Below are 17,650 nucleotides of genomic sequence, written 5' to 3'. Positions count from 1 at the left end.
GCTTCAGGTTAGCTGGTCATGGGTCTGTTGTCTTTAACAGACTGTGGGCTTCCAGGACAGAGGCACCTCTTAGTTGTTTTTGCTTCCTTAACACATATCATTCTGACTGGGGGGAGGCATGCATTTAATAAACGTCTGTTATGATGGATGGTAGTCATGGTCGCTGAGGGCACTGCCTGAGGCCTGGAAGCCGATAGACCTGGGTCCTGACCCTCAACAGTCTGCACTTCCCCCTACCCTGCAGGCAGGCCTCCTCCTCTGTGGACTTTCTCTGTCGACACAGCCCAGGTCTAGTGCTCAGGGATTTAATCCCACAGTCATCTCAGTGCACTGTGAAAGTGTTTTGTACATGCAATCAGCATCCACAATCACTTGACTTTATGTCAAAGAGATTAGCACCCAAAATGTGGGTGAGCCTCCTCCAACTAGCTGAAGACCTTAGAACAAAAGCTGACGTTTTCAGAAGAAAGAATTCGCCTCAAGACTGCAGCATCCATTCCTGCCTAAGTCTCCAGGATCCTGGCCTGTCCTACAGATTCTAGGCTTATCAATACCAACTTCTCTAAAATTGTTGTTCAGTCACTCAGTCGTATCCAACACTTTGCAACTCCATGGACTGCAGCACACCAGGCTTCCCTATCCTTCACTATCTCCCAAAGTATGCCCAAACGCATGTCCATTGAGTCAGTGATGCCATCCAACCATCTCATCCTCTGTCATCCCCTTCACTACCCGCCTTCAATCTTTCCCAGCATCAGGGTCTTTTCCGATGAGTTGGCTCTTCACATCAGGTGGCCAAAGGATTCGAGCTTCAGCTTCAGCATCAGTCCTCCCAATGAATATTCAGGGTTGATTTCTTTTAGGATTGATGGGTTTGATCTCCTTGCATTCCAAGGGGCTCTCAAGAGTCTTCTCTAGAACCACAGTTCCAAAGCATCAATTCTTCAGTGCTCAGCCTTCTTTATGGTCCAGCTCTCACATCCATACATGACTACTGGAAAAAACCTCCCTAAAATAATTCTCTTAATATATATCTCCCACATGTTCTGTCTTCTGGAGAAATCTGCCTCCTACATCTTCACAGTCTCCCTTATACAAGTCACTTCGTTCACAAATCTCCCCATACCACCCACTGCCCCTCCTAATACTGCAAGTTAATCTTCGATGCAACTTTATGAAATGTTTGTAAGTTTCAGTAAAAGAGAAATTAATAAGGAACTGCTGTTCAGCTAATCTTGGTCCAATCTCAGCCGCGTATACAGTTAAAAATTATTCAGGATTTCAAGTCCCCTTAGTCATATTTCCACTGGCAAAACAATGTGGGGAAACAGGGCAGTTATCTAGCCTGCAAGCTCTGCAGGGACCAGGCTTGTAAGAGGCTTCTGCATGTACGTCCCACACAGACTGGAGTGTCCGACGCGAAGGCTGGTGGAAAAGCACTGACAAGAGGAGTAGGGATCTCAGTGGCCCCCTTGCCCTGCAGCCCCCGTGGCCCCCGGCCCAGGCAGACCCAGCTCACCTGATTTGCCCAGTAACACTCTTAATTCTGTGACACATTGAAGAATCACCATATTAGAAGAGTGATAATTATTTGAAACTGGAAATCAGGATGGAACTCATTAGCTAGAGTACAATTTATAAACTGACTCAAATGAAAAGGGGGCAGTAAAAATGTCATTGCAAAAAATAGATGACACATTAAGCCTTAATTAATTGCATGTCACTTGAAAAGGAGCAAACTGCAAAATTAAAATCTTAATGAACACTGCCTGAAAGAGACATTTTTCAAATGCTAATGGAAAACTAAAGGAACAGCTGTCAAAAGTTGAGTGTGCCTCTTCCTCTCCAAAATCATCTTGGAAAAAATACAAACACTCGAAAGAACAAAGGCCATTCTGACTGTAGTGCCGCCCAAGAGCCTTGAGTCCTGCTACAAATGAGGGATTCACTTCCTTAAGAAATCACTGTGATTCAGGGTAATATTAAAGGCCTGGACACAGTCATTAAATCATGACAGACAAGTGCTGATGATTAGCATTTTATGCATATACCTCTCAGAGAGTATGGAGCAGCTCCGAAAGGCCAATGTACCAGTCTCCTGCCCAGGAGACTCTTGGTATCCTCACCTCCATCCCCCTGCTGGTTCACCCAGGGCTTCAGCAGTGTAGACAAGAGCCGAGCTCCTGACAGTTAGTTCATTTGCTACCAAGTTGGGTGCTATGAGTTGTCTATATGGGATCCTCTATTTTATTGAAGGCAGCAACTACTCAGTTCTAGGCAGTCCATCTGGTCTAACCACTGGCCTAACCCTGAGTTTCAAAACCTCAGAACTATTTAAACTGTGGTGTTTGAGAAGACTGAGAGTCCCTTGGACTGCAAGGAGATCCAACCAGTCCTTCCTAAAGGAAATCAGTCCTGAATATTCATTGGAAGGACTGATGCTGAAGCTGAAACTCCAATCCCTTGGCCACCTGATGCGAAGAGCTGACTCACTGGAAAAGACCCTGATGCTGGGAAAGATTGAAGGCAGGAAGAGAAGGGGATGACAGAGGATGAGATGGTAGGATGACATCACTGACTCAACGGACCTGAGTGTGAGCAATCTCTGGGAGATGGTGAAGGACAGGGAAGCCTGGAATGCTGCAGTCCATGGGGTCACAAAGAGTCAGACACGACTAAGCAACTGAACAACAACAACATTGACATTTGGGCCAGATGCCTATATGTGGTGGAGGCTCTCCTGTGCATTGCAGGACTTTAAGCAGCATCCCTGGTCCCTGCGCACTAGATGCCAGTAGCACTCCACCAGCTGTGACAGCCAAAAACGACCCCCAAAGAGCCACACACATCTCCACCCCACTGAGGGTCACAGTTCTAACCTTTATGACCTGCGGTCTTGTTTTCCATTTTCCCAGCCTCGCTTATAACTGGTCAGGGAGCCCCAAAGAGAAGGCCATTGCATCCCTGATCAAAGGGACCCTTGGGACTTCCCTGGTGGTCCAGTGGTGGCCCAGGGTCAATCCCTGGTCCGGGAACTCAGATCCCACACCGAGGGTCAACTACGCCCTGGGCACCGAAACTACTGAGCGCTTGCTCTAGAGTCCACGAGCTACAACTACTGACGCCCACGTGCTCCAGAGCCCACACTCTGCAACAAGAGAAGCCACGGCGATGAGAAGCCCACGCATCTCAACTAGAGGGTAGCCCCGCTCGCTGCAACTAGAGCGAGCCCACACATAGCACTAAGGCCCGGTACAGCCATAAATAAACAAATTGATTAAGTTTAGAAAAAGGGGCCAGGTTGTCAGTGATGCTGCTTCCTGTCCGAGACGCGGATCTGAGCATCCGAGCTCTTCATGAAGTGACCAGTCGACACACTGGAAGGCGGGGCTTGGAGGGTGTGGGGGCAGTGCTGAGTCAAGAGAAGGAAACAGGAAGAAATCTGAGTCTGTGACGCTCTCAGGGAGTCGGGGCCAACTCTGCACGGTGACTGCTAGAGAGGTGAGACCAACAGATGCTTGCTTTATTTAATCGACTGTCAAGTCGGCATTTCTGTTACTGGAAGAGGCAAACCTCCTAAAAGGGACTAAAGGAAGACCATCTACCTTCTGTTGCTCATTCTTAGGACCCTTTCCCCCAAGAGTCAAGGCTGGGTCCGTGGGACCAGCAGGAGGCAGGCAGAGCCCAGGATGCATCACTTCCTTTCCTATTTCTCTGTAAGCCCCCAACCCCATGTGATGTGCTAGGACACCTCAGTCATGTCTGACTGTGTAACCCCAAGGACTGTCGACTCTGTGCAACCCCACGGACTGCTGACAGGTTCCTCTCTCCATGGGATTCTCCAGGCAAGAACACAGGGGAGGGTTGCATGCCCTCCTTCAGAGGATCTTCTCCACCCAGGGTTTGAACCTGGATCTCCTGCACTGCAGGCGTATTCTTTACCATCTCAGCCACCCCAGGAAGCCTATCCCCAAGCAACCTACCCTTCAAATGAAGGCCCCACTCTAGTTCTACCCACCCCCCCACAAGAGGCCTTTCTGCTCATGTTAGACACGAGTGGGTCCCTGTTCCATCCTGGATGGGGGGGCTGGGGTGGGGTCATCTTTCCCTCCCCACCTAGACACAGGTGATTACACACACCCAGAGAGCGTCCCCTTTTGTGGTCAAGGACTGCTAAGTTTCCAGCCTTATCAGAACAAAACAAGATAAAACCACCTGCACAGGCCAGCGCAGGAGCGCGGAGACCTAAAAGGTGACTCACAGTAACCCTGGGTTCATTATGCTGCATTTGTAATAAATTAGCATTGCGCCTTTGCTCTCTCCCGCCCGCCCCCAACCCCCTGCGGTTTCACTTGGGCGCCTCTAAGCACCTGTGGGCAAGGAGGAAGTTACACAACCTACAGCTGTCAATCAACCTGTCGTCAAATTACGCAGAACGAAAGGCGGGATTTTCCACCCTGCAAAAGCAACGCTACCCCATCGTCGTGGGGCGGCGTCTGGTTTCGCTTCTATCTCTCAGGCGCGTGCATTTGCTTTGCTCAATGAAACTCTTGCTCCTTAAAACTGCTCCATGTCTCTCGACTGAATTCTTTCTCATCAAGAGGACAAGAACTGAGGAAATCACTGTTTTCTGGCTGCGACGGTCACACAAGGTCACTGTGGACCAGTCCTTACAGGCCTCCTCCCGGGCCACCTCCGGCCTGTGTCTCGGGCACTTGGGGTGTAATCAATACGATGTATTCAATAAGATATGGTATTCTATGTGATATTCAATATGATATGCTATTCAATATGAATATCATATATCCAATATATAATCAATATATCATCTTGGGGTATAATCAATATGATATATCCAAATGATATGATATTCTATGTGATATTCACTATGATATGCTATTCAATATGAATAGGATATATTCAATATATTAATCAATATGATATCTTGGTATATAATCAATATGATAAATCAGGAGGCAGGATCATCAGGAAGAGCCCTTAAAGGCAGGGGTCCCACCCCACCCCCAGGCACTTCAGTCTGAGAGGTTTCAGCAGCGCTGATTCCCACATGCCCACCCGGTAACTCACATAGCTTTGTTTTCCTGCCTTCCCAGTCTGGCTTCCTTATCCCTGACTGGCTTCCTGGGGTGACTTTCTCGAACAAATACTTGCCCCTGGTCTCACTTTCTAGAACAAGTACTTCCTTGTCCTGTCTCACAGCTGGCTTTCATGGGTGCCTAAGCTGAGACCATGCCCTTGGTGATATAAAATCCCTGATTTTTTGCCCTTCCTCTGCTTAATAACTTGAAACTATTCCAACTATTCCAACTTAGTTATGGGAAATCCATGTTTTCCTCTACAAGCAGAAAGAAACCTCTCTGGGGACATCATATCCTTCGGCTTTCCGGAAACACACACGCAGGGCTTGCCTACAACAAGGATGAGAATATGATCAGTAGCGGTAACACCTCTGCTCTCTGCTCATTAAATGAGCCTCCTTCGCCTTCCTTTCTGTTTTGTTCCCCACAATCACAGGGAAACTCAAGGCTTTTGTTTGCTTGTGTTTGCTCCCCAAGTGCCGCAGCAATGACACACATCAGGTATGAAAGCCAGCTCTCTTAAGCACGTCTGGAACCTGCCAACCTCCACCAGGTTCTGCTTCTCTTCAGAGATAATCACATCCTCCGTACGGTTCTCAGAGCCACTTATTAAAGATACCCATCACTTTGGGGCATTAATATTCCACTGAATTAACAAGGTTCTGCAGTCAGCACCACCCAGCCCCAACCCTGCTATGATATCAGCAGAGCTGACAGTTCTCCTTAAGAAGCCAAAAACGAAAGAGCCAACAGATCAGCTTTTTAGAACCTAGTTATATTTTTATTAAAAGCCTAAGTTTTGGTAATTCTGACATTACCTTGTTCTGCCTGACAAGGTAAGATAAGAGCTCATAGGCACTCATAGTTTATGAACTATTGGAAACTCTAAACAGTTTAGGGGTGGCATTCAATCCAATGATTTTTCATCATTTCTAAAAGGAAACAGTTCTTATTAAATATAATGAAATTCAACCCAGATTCAGAAAGACATTCAGGTTCAGAAGAATACTGCACTTGAAAAAATGAGAATAAGATACACAATTTTATCCCAACCATTATTATGTAATAATGCAAAATGCCTTTTGCTTTTAAAATGATCACAGGATGACCTGATTCTGTACTTTGCTCTTGGCTGTACATAAACGTCAATCCAAAAGCAATACTCAGATTTTAGGATCTTTACAGGCTTTCAGTTCAGTTCAGTTCAGTCGCTCAGTCGTGTCCGACTCTGCGACCCCATGAATCACAGCACGCCAGGCCTCCCTGTCTATCACCAACTCCTGGAGTTCACTCAAACTCATGTCCATCGAGTCGGTGATGCCATCCAGCCATCTCATTCTCTGTCGTCCCCGTCTCCTCCCACCCCCAATCCGTCCCAGCATCAGACTCTTTTCCAGTGAGTCAACTCGTCGCATGAGGTGGCCTAGTTTTTCTTAATAAATTCAAACAGAAATAAGAAGACTTTAAAATACTGATGCCAATTGTTTAACTGTCTCAACAAGTATCCTTATTGCTGTCTATCAGATTCAGAAAAGACATTCAATCACATATTGATTTCTCTTCTAAAACAAATATACACACATCTACTGTCAGAAAAAAATGTAACCCACTTTCCTGGGGAAAAGTAGAAGCTAAGTTAGTGGCAACAGCAGAAAATGAAACTATTCTAAACAACAGAAACCTTCGAGGGCAGTCCAAAGCTGCCTGGAAAGGGGGCCAGATTCTCTCTTCTTTCCCCATCGTTTCCATTTACACCATATCAGTGGCTTTCAACAACAGTCGGCTTTCCCAACAGGGGACGTTTGGCAACGTCCGGAGATACTTTTGGTTGTCAAAACCAAGAGGTGCTACAGTCGCCTAGCGAGCAGAGGCCAGGGGTGCTGCTGAACAGCCTGCAATTCACAGGACAGCCCAACCCTGAAGACTCACCTGGCCCCAATGTCGACAGGACCAGGACTGAGAAACCCAAGTTACACACTCATTACCCTCCATAAGAAAGTGAAATATCTCATCATAAGGATATTTTCAAAGGGAAAAGTATACCATAGTTTTTCATGTAACAAATCATATTAAACATACCAAGTCACTAATAACCCACTTCCTTAGTGTTACAGTGGAGGAGAATCTGCCTGCCCACGCATGGGACACGGGCTTGATCCCTGGTCGGGGAAGATGCCACAAGCAAGAGCAACTAAGCCCGAGCACCACAACTACTGAACCTGTGCTCTAGAGCCCGAGAGCTGCAACTACTGAAGCCTGCGTGCCCTGGAGCCCGAGCCCCACAGGAGGGAAGCCACCGCAATGAGAAGCCAGAGCACCGCAAGGAAAAGTCCCCCCACTCACCACAAAGACAGCCCATGCGCAGCAACAAAGGCCCAGCACAGCCAAAAATAAATCAATAAAAATTTTGTAAAAATAATAAAATCTATAATAACAATAATGATAACCACATCTTCCCTGGTGGCTCAGATGGTAAAGAATCCACCTGTGACCCTGGTTCAATCCCTGAGTCAGGAAGATGCCCTGGAGAAGGGAATGGCAAACCCACTCCAGTATTCTTGCCTGGAGAATCCCATGGACAGAGGAGTCTGAGATGCAGTGCATGGGATCACAAAGAGCAGGGCACGACTGAGCAACTAACAATTTCACACTTTTTACTTTTTCAGCCATCACCGATGGCTTCCTCCATTCCAGGCAACCGTCCGTGTCATGTGTGAACTCATTCAGTCCCCATCACGATGCTCTGCAGTTAACTGTTGACATCCGCTGAATGTTAGAGAAGAAACAGGACTGGAGCAGAAGGGGACTGGCCTTAAGTGTAGAGAGGCTGAACGGAGGGGCTGGAATTTGACACCAGGGTCCAGATGGTTTTATGGGTCTTTCTGCTCTGACCACGTTCAGTTCAGGGATGTGGGTCCTAGAGGTTTGTACTCGTGAGGGATTATTCTAGACTGATGGGGCTGTGATCACGCAGGTGGGAACAGGAAAGGGAAAGTATATGAAACCTAATGCCAAATTTGTTAACCAAATAACAGAGGAAAGGGGGAAAAACACATTAGCATTGAATACACTGTCTTAAGCAGGCCCATCTCTCCTGAGATCTGAAAAATGGTTCTGAGATCCTGTAACTGCCTGAAACCTGCCCCAGACCCAGGAAAAAAGAAAGACAGGAAATCCCATGCAAGGTCTAGAGTGATTAGCAGGCAATTGATCTAAAAGCAAGAGGGTTTGTAATTCAAATTAATTCACTTGGGAAAATTCCTGGATCGACTTGGTAAGTTTTTGGTGGTAAAAGTAAATGGCTACACTCAATTATAAGATCCAGAAGGAGTAAAAGCAGATGAAGGATCCCCCCTACCATTCACAGAAGCATCATAATCACCATTTAATTAGGAGGAACTATCCGTCCCCAACGTCCCCGATAAACTTCATGGAAACTGATTGCTGTTGTTTAATTGCTAAGTCGTATCTGACTCTTTGCAACCCCATGGACAGAGTAGCCCGTCAGGCCCCTCTGTCCCTGGGATTTTCTAGGCAAGAACACTAAAGTGGGTTGCCACTTCCTCCTCCAGGGGATCCTCCCAACCGAACGATTAAATTCAAGTCTCCTGCACTGGCAGGATTCCTGCTGAATTGCTAGGGAAGCCCACTGCTCTTAAAACAAATGAAACTGTCATTGAGCCAAAAGCACAATCAATGAAATTAATTTCAATGAAGATCGTTTTTACTTACAAAGAAGTTTTTCATCTTTGAAGCCTGTCTTTGCTTACAGAATTTATTTTTCTTACAGCATCTCCTAAAACACTCCAGTAAAGTAAATTAGGAGAAAAAATAAAAAACAACCCAAAGTAGGCTGGGACTCCTCTAACTCCAATATAATCACAAGGCAGGGGTCTTCCAGGTGTCGCTAGTGGTAAAGAATCTGCTCGCTAGTGTAGGAGACCTAAGAGACGTGGGTTTGATCCCCAGGTTGGGAAGATCACCTGGAGGAGGAATATGGCAACCCACTCCAGTATTCTTGCCTGGAGAATCCCATGGACACAGGAGCCTGGAGGGCTCCAGTCCATGGGATCACAAAGAGTCAGACACGACTGAGCAACTTCGCACAGGCACACATGAGGTTCCGAGATGGGAGGGCATGCCTTCTCTCCGGGAGCTCGTAGGGTCCAGCGAGATCAGCTGAAGCCAGTGCCAAGAACAAAACCAAAATAAATTCAGATGATGAAATCAAGTCACAGCGACAACAGCATCTCCCACTGACTGCGATGTTAAGATGCTGTCTCTGTGCCCGACCCTGGGTGTGGGCGTCATGAACATTTCTCACTTAATCGTCAGAATAACTCAAGGAGGCTGGACTCTATTGATGGGCACTGATTCTCTTTTAGATCTTCACTGCAACAGACGGGATCTTTCTAGTTGTGGTATGTGAACTCTTAAATGCAGCGTGTGGAATCTAGCTCCCTGACCCAGGATCAAACCCTGGCCCCCTGCATTGAGAGTGTGGCGTCTTAGCCAGTGGACCAGCAAGGAAGTTCCAACACGTACTCTTTAAGGAGCATACTCAGCACTGCCTGGGGCCCTGAGACCACAGAAGACAGGTGGGGACGTACCTGCTAACATCAGGGCTCGGATGCACTCCGTCCGGCCCTGCATGGCGGCTTTCATCAGGGCCGTGAACCCGAACGCGTTCCTCCTTTCAAGGTCAAGACCAGGGAAATAGTTCAACAAGTAGTTGGTGATGGTGACGTGCCCTGCAAAGAGAAATGCACATGTGGATGGACCACCCTCCACAAAGAGCGGGCATCCCAGAAGGGCTTCCTAGACACAGAGGGAAACAGGGCAACATCCGCCTGCAGGCCTGGATCATCTTCAGGAGGACGGGCAGTGTGTGTGTTTGCCTCCCAGGCCACAGGAAACAATTTTCAGGAGTCCAGGATACAAGGCGACAGAGGACCCTGCCTGGGCCACAGCGCTGCTGCCTCTGGTTCACTTGAGTTCCCTTCTGCTGACCTGCTTGAAGGCCAGCTGTCCAGGCAACCCGTTAAGGAGGGGACGTGGACAGCAGGGAGGCTGCAGGGGTGGCGAGGGCACACCTGAGCAGGTCGCATGTGGATGCTGTCAGCTTCCAGCAGGAGAGGGCGACGCAAAACAGAAACGGAAGCTCGGAGCCATTTCCCAGAATTCCAGAGTCTCAGGGAGGAGACAGTCTGCATCTCATCACCATAGCAACAGGATGTTAGTGCACACTGCCACCCTGGCACGGCTCAGAAGGTCCTCTCTCTCTCACACACACACACACCCACAGGGAACACAGGGAGAACTGCTACTCAGACCCTCATCCATTAACCCAAGCAGGTAAGAATATTCATATCAGAATATAAATTTCTCCCCTTCATCACCCTGCACTTCCAAAAAACGGGCCGGATTTTCTGCTCATTCCCAGAGGATTCTCAAAAAGCCCGCACACTCTTAGGGAGCGGTAAATAAGGAGAACAGCATGTGAGAAGCTGTGTTCCCAGGATGCTCCTGGTTCACCTGGAGAAAGATCCTTAGACGACACACAAAGAGGCTCTGGGGTCAAATGCCCGTGCTATCCGAAGCCTGCTGTCTGGTACCTGGGCCGGGTAACTTGTGAGGCTGTCCTGTGCGCTGTAGGATGGTCAGCCACCTCCCTGAACTCTGCCCACTAGACATCGTAGCTACCACACCTTCGTCCCTTCCAGGCATGATGACCGCAAGTGTCTCTCGACCTCACCAAGTATTGCCGGGGTCGAAATCAGCCCTGTTGAGAACCACTGTCCCAGAGGCTCAGATGTCACCATTTCAGTCCAAGGTGGAAGTCAGCCTCCCCTCCTGCTCCCCTTCGCCCTGACCCCGGCACCCCCAGCCCCTCTTGCTTGCCATCTGCATCCTGGCCCTAATGATGGCTAACACACCTCGGGAGTGTGGGCAGCCTGCAGGAAGGCCTGAGTACCAGTCTCCATTCTTTTTTGAGGGGGGAGCTGCTCTGGGTCTTCGCGTCTGCATCAGGGCTATATCTAGTTGCCGTGAGTGGGGACTACTCTCTAGTTGCGGTGTTGGGCTTCTCACTGCAGTGGCTTCCAGGCTCCAGGGCTCAGCAGTTGCAGGGCACAGGTTGAGTTGCCCCTCAGCATGTGGGATCTTCCCAGAGCAGAGATGGAACCCATGGCCCCTGCAATGGGAGGCAGATTCCTCACCACTGGACCACCAGGGAAGTCCCCAGCCTCCAACCCTCTACCCTGAGGATTCAGCTCTAACAGCCCCCTCATCCCCACCCCGTGCGGGTCCGTCGGAAGCCCCCTCACTGTCAGGGCTGCAGGTGTGGGGCCAGGTGGACACTGAACTGTACTTTCTGCTGTTAACTGGGTACCACCAGCTCCCCACAGGGAGGCTTCTGCACCTCGAAGAGGCCAAGAAACCTGAGGTTCCTTCCCTGATTGGTACCAGGAAGGGCACTGCATGAGACTGGGGATATGGCAGAGGAGGTAAAACCTCCCTGGAAGACGGCAGGCACGAGAAACAACAAGGCTTCCTGAGACACACACACACACACACACACACACACACGCCCTGCAGGCCTGGAGGCCGAGCGAACAGAGGCCCCCAGCACAGTGGCAGGCAGAAGCCCCCTCTCCTGCCACAGTGGCATCGCCTGGGCTCCACCCCAGCCCTGCCAATACGTGCACGCCCCTCAGTAACTAACTCCTCCCACGGGGGAGCCCCGTCCTCCCTGTCGTTGCACCCCGATCGCGACAGATGTGCAGGTGGGACTAGGTTTCCTTCCTCCAACGGCACCAGACGCTGCAGGCTGCTGGCCACGCAATAGTACCTCCTTCTCATCAGCCTCCGGGCTAAAAACGAACAGGCAGCAAAAACCAGGGTGTGGACTCTAACAGAAGCAGCATGGTCCGCTCCCCGTGGTAGACCTCAGCCCGCCTCCTGACCTCATCGCCAACATGAAAAGGTGAAACATCGCTGACTTTCTGAGATGCGCGCTGACTAACACAGTCTTGTCACGGGGTTAACAAGCCAGAAGCAAATGGGCGAGACCTTTCCGCTCTGTGACTCACAGGTTCCAACCAGAGGCTGACACTTTTTGACTCTCTGCTGTTTACAGAACCCACGCCGCCCCAGCCCCGCCCCCCTCCCCAGGAAGGATGCTGGCTGTCAGATCCCCAAAGCAGCTTAACTGGGCCAAACTGTCAGGGCGGGGGCAGGGGGAGGGGGTCTTTTGATCTCAGTTGTGTTTGTCGTCCAGCTAAGCGCTTTGCAGCCCCTGTCAGTTAGATTTAGCCAGGGCCATAGTGAAACAAATTGCAATTTGTTTAGAGCCATTTTTTCTAAAAAAACGTGAAGGAGCGTGTCGGCCGCATTTTCAGCAGGATGTCCTTTGCACTGACATATGCTAAACACTCTGAGCAGGCAGGGAGAAGGAACACCTAGGATCCACAAAGCACAGGGTCCGTTATATAGATCTGTCCCGCGCGTTATGTAGAGATCGGAAAAACCAACACGCAGTCCACACGTTCTGACAACTCGGACTCAAGCTGTCATGACCCGTGAAATCATTCCCAGGTCCCGCCGGCTTCCCCAGGAAGACAGAACAATACCTCCTATCGCACAGACAACGTCACGCAGCTGAAACAGAGGATGGACCCGATGATGCTAAGAATGAATAGAGGTCAACCTTCTTTAAGATGACAGTTAACCAAAAGCAGCTTTCTCCTGGAGCAAGAAAGACAAATGACAGGAGGGAGACATGGGGTAAGTAGGGAGACAGAGGGACAGATGATAGATGGGCAAGCAATAGAGAGATGATATCTGGGTAGACAGGGAAGACAGACAGACTGACAGGGAGACACACAGATTGACGGATGGATCACAGATAGGCAGGTGGCAGATGACAGACAGATCGATGACAGATGACAGGCAGGTAGACAGGGAGATGGATGGGAGATACAGATGGATGACAGATGAGTGGAGAGATTGGGGAAGGGCATGGCACCCCACTCCAGTGTTCTTGCCTGGAGAATCCCTTGGGCAGTGGAGCCTGGTGGGCTACAGTCCACGGGACCGCGAAGAGTCGGACACGACTGGGTGACTAACACACACATACACACACACACACAAGTAGAGAGACAGGCGGGTAGCAGGTAGATGGATGGATGACAGATATAGGTAGGTCACAGACAGATGGGTGGTTGGGTGGATAACAGATGGATAAAGGTAGATGGACAGGTGAGAGGTAGGTAAGTAGCTAGGCCGAAGATAGGTAGGTAGGTGGTAGGTAACTAAATAGAACCCAGCAAGGAGATCCAGCCAGTCCACCCTAAAGGAGATCAGTCCTGAATATTCACTGCAAGGACTGATGCTGAAGCTGAAGCTCCAATACTTTGGCCACCTGATGCAAAGAACCGACTCCTTGGAAAAGACTCTGATGCTGGGAAAGATTGAAGGCGGGAGGAGAAGGGGACGACAGAGGATGAGATGGTTGGATGGCATCACCGACTCAATGAACATGAGTTTGAGCAAGCTCCGGGAGTTGGCGATGGACAAGGAGGCCTGGCGTGCTGCAGTCCATGGGGTCACAAAGAGCCAGACACGACTGATCGACTGAACTGAAATTCCTTATAAAACAGAATGTGTCTCACATTAACATCTAGTTTGAGCCTAGTCACCATGGACCAAATGGAATAGGATTTGATCCCTGAAGTCCTCAGAGTGGACTTGACAAGTGGACTGACCACATGCAGCTCAAGAACCCCCTCCCATGGACCCCAAGAGCCTCACCCTGCCTAAAAGCAGGGCATAAGTGACCCAGGGAAAAAGTTAATTCTTGACGACACAGCTACAGTGGGGTGACTAAGTGGCCATGTGGACAGAGAACTGAGTACTTAAGAGAGCTGGCTCTGAGAACACCCAAGTTCAAGCTCCGAGCCTGCCACTTAAAATCCAGGTGACCTTGGGAAGGTCAGTCAACTTCACTGAATCTGTTTCTACAACTGGAAAAACAGAAATAATATCAACCTCACAATGGTGAAAATGACAGGAGACAAGGTATGTATAAAAAGTGCCTAACAGACAAATCTCTGGGCAGAAAAATTCCAAGTAACTTGTGCACGTGCTCCACTCCCAAGGAGGTGGCATGGTGGCACCCACTCCTTCACTCGTGGGCTGTGCCCAGACTCCACTCCAAAGAGCAAACTATGCAGATGCTGGTGGGGGTGGTCATCTTCCCAGAGAGAGGTCTGGCCAACACGACCTCAGCCTGGTAGTCGGGGTCAACAGTCGTGTCCAGGGCGTGCGCGGACAAAGATTCTCTGCTGATCAAACTTCAGTCGGGCTCCTGAACCTTCTCCCAAGTGCATCTCTGCCCCTCCTTGCAAAACGTCACGTTAGCAAGAACCCAGCTTGTAGGTCAGTTGAACTCTGGTTAACTCACCCTTGCCCCACTCGAGTGTCTGACCTGTTCTTCATCCTCCACCACCCAGCAGGGGATATCCAATCACCCCGGCCCGTCTTCATCAAGAGTCTTGCTAGGTTGGTTTGGCCAGAATCTCTCTGATGTTCTGTCTTAGTAATTTTCCATCCACAGACCCCTTCCCTGCCATTCTGCTCTGTGGCTGTAAATTCCCACTTGCCCATTGCAATGGTCCTCACACCTGTGTGATGATTCTGAACGAAGTCAGCCTGATCATCTATAACTGGTGTCATTGAACACTTAAAAAAAAAAAAAAACCCTTCATGGGACATCATGAGAATTGCATGTCCTTTGTGGTGCTCCTTTGAAAAACCCACAACTCCACTCTAGTCATTAAAAAAACATCAGACACCCACAAATTGAGGGACCCACTACAGACTACTACCCACCCCAGTGTTCTTGCCTCGGAAATCCCATGGACAGAGGAGGCTGGCGGGCTACAGTGTGCAGGGTCACAAAGAGTCAGGCATGACTGAAGTGACGTAGCATGCTTGGCACACACACTGCAGACTACTAGACGAGCACTCCCCAGACTGTCAAGGTCATGAAGTCTGAGAAACCATCGCAAGCAAGAGGAACCTGAGGGGACATGACAATGAAACGTCACGTGGGATCCTAGCCGGGATCGTGGAACAGAACAGGGACATTGGTGGAAAAACGAGGAAGTCTGAATTTTACGAGATGGACTTGAGTTAATAATAAAAATGCTTCGATATGGGTTTATTTTGTTCAATAATAAAGTTTGTGTCATAATAGTGCAAGATTCTACCACAGGGGTAACCAGGTGTGGGGTGTACTGAATTCTCTGCACAATCTTTGCAGTTTTTCTGTAAGTCTGAACTATTCTAAGATCAAAAGTTTGTCTTATGAAAGGGGAACCTAGGCAAGGGCCACTCAATAGACTGCAAGGTAGGGATAGTGATTCTCATCCGGCTGCTAGGTGTGGATTCCATCCACGCCATACACAAGCCTCACCCATGCAGGCAGGGGGAGGGGGCTCATGGCTGGGCGTGCAATGGACGAGAAGATGGTGGCTGGATCCCCAGCCGGACAGGAGGGTGGGGAGGAGATGCTGACTCAGAAGGAAGTGAGTGGACACGTCTTGGTGATTGTTGGGCTGAGCCAAACAACAGAAAAGCCAAAGGTGACTCCTGGGAACACCCCAGCCCCAGGGTTCTGACTCTGCTTTGGATATTGCTGTTGTTGCTGTTTAGTTGGCCAATGGCGTTTTCTCTGACAGTACATGGGGGTGGAAAAGTCCACGGCGGCCAAGGCCGACTTCCTATCCATCTATCTATGTTCCGGAAGAAAAGAAAAGCTCCCTTTGGATCATTGTTCTGTTCTGTGCTCAGTCGTGTCCACCTCTATGCGACCCCGTGGACTGTAGCCTACCAGGCTTCTCCATCCATGGGATTCTCCAGGCAAGAATACTGGAGTGGGTTACCGTTTCCTTCTCCAGAGGATCTTCCCAACCCAGGGATCGAACCCGGGTCTCCCGCATTGGAGGCAGACGCGTTAACCTCTGAGCCACCAGGGTACAATGGTTTCAAAGAGAAAAGGTTAATATCTATACATTCTTAGAAGCATCATGTCCACCCTTGATTTCCATTGAGTGACGACCCCCCAAGTGGGGAATTTTAAACTTTCCCACGCGTTTATTTTTTTCTTAATTATTTATTTATTTTTTGGCTTTGCTGGGCCTGTTGCCCCCCGGGCTTTTCTCTAGTTGCAGTGAGCTGGGGCTGCTCACCAGGTGCAGCGCGTGGGCTTCTCTTTGAGGCGGCTTTTCTCGTTGTGGAATGCAGGCTCTAGGGCACAAGGGCTTCAGGAGCTGTGGCAGGGGCTGTGGTTCCCTAGCTCCAGAGCACAGGCTCAATAGTTTGTGGTGCACAGGTTTAGTTGCTCCACCACATGCGGGATCTTCCCTGACCAGGAATCAAACCCGTGTCTCCTGCATTGGCAGGAAGATTCTTTACCCCTGAGCCATCAGGAAAGCCCTAAACTTTCCCACTCTTAAGACACCTGCCTTACAGGAAACCCCTCTGCACCTCCCACTTCACAGAGGGAAGTGAAACCATGGAAGGGAACTCCCTCTACTTTCCCCCCATCACCCCCCAAACTTCCCCACATCCCTCCTAGAAGAGAGGGGAGGATTCTTCTCCTATTGAAATGCCAATCTCACCTCCCCCTCCAGCACTTTAAAGACACTCCCCATCTACTGCTGGAGAATATATTCACGCTACAAACTACTTCCTCTTTCTCTTCAGCCTCTCCCACCTTGCAAATTCATTCCCACCAGACTGTATTATGGCTTAAATTTTTCACCTGTTGCCATGTGGCTTCAACGTTCTTCAGTTAAGAACACTGGGACTTCCCTGGTGGTCCACTGGTTAAGAATCCGCCTGCCAATACAGAGGACACGGGTTCCGTCCTTGGTCCGGGAAGATCCCACACGCTGCAGGGCAACTATGCCTGGTGCGTTACAGCTACTGAGGCCCTCACACCCTAGAGTCCACGCTTCACAGCAAGGGAAGCCGCCACAGTGAGAAGCCCTCACACCACCAGTAGACAAAGCCTGAGCACTGAAAGTTAACACCCAGTGCAGGCAAAGAAAACAACATCTGTGGAAACAACATCACTGGACATCTGTGGAAGCTCGAAACACACACGCTGGAAGGACTATCTACCTAAGGAGAACACGCCCAAGCTGACATGATGGTTCCAGGAAGAGGATGAGAAATGCATGGAGCAGAGCGGCCCAGGCAGACGGGTGCGGCTCACTCATAGACAGGTGAGCAAAGGCAGTCTAGATCAGCCGGCTCCCAGCCCATCCACAGATGCATCAACTATAAACATCCGTTAAACTAGAGTTGGAGACTGTTGTGCAGCAATAAGCTGGTACATGTGCTCAAAGATCTCCTAGCTTAAAATACACAGGACTGTCTTAGTCCATTTGAGCTGCTGTAACAAACTGCCATTGACTGAGTGGCTTAAACAGGAAATATTTATTTTTTCACAGTGCTGGAGGCTGGGAAGTTCAAGGTCAAAG

At 49.5% G+C, this 17,650-nt stretch overlaps 1 protein-coding gene across 3 annotated transcripts in view; it reads right to left on the bottom strand.

Annotated features, from left to right (window-relative positions):
* The window catches only part of ANKRD33B (ankyrin repeat domain 33B), a 101,104-nt gene that overhangs the window by 7,609 nt on the left and 75,845 nt on the right, over positions 1–17,650 (bottom strand). Inside the window, exons 1-3 of one of the 3 annotated variants that reach the window (XM_088827630.1) lie at positions 11,950–15,253; positions 11,036–11,292; positions 9,710–9,850 (exon numbers count right to left, since the gene is read on the bottom strand). The exons of 1 other annotated variant lie outside the window; for it this stretch is intronic. In XM_088827630.1, the coding sequence (XP_088683756.1) occupies positions 9,710–9,850; positions 11,036–11,292; positions 11,950–11,960 (409 nt within the window). In that variant the 5' untranslated portion in view covers positions 11,961–15,253. Of the gene's footprint in view, positions 1–9,709; positions 9,851–11,035; positions 11,293–11,949; positions 15,254–17,650 lie in introns of those variants that run through there. One more of the 3 variants, XM_055422260.2, reaches the window with a different exon arrangement.

The sequence above is a fragment of the Moschus berezovskii genome, chromosome 18, assembly GCF_049115385.1.
Source record: "Moschus berezovskii isolate FMDL1 chromosome 18, NW_MosBer_1.0, whole genome shotgun sequence".
NCBI classification, from domain to species: domain Eukaryota; kingdom Metazoa; phylum Chordata; class Mammalia; order Artiodactyla; family Moschidae; genus Moschus; species Moschus berezovskii.
Note: the sequence above shows the minus strand (reverse complement) of the source record. Positions and strands in the feature narration are given on the sequence as shown.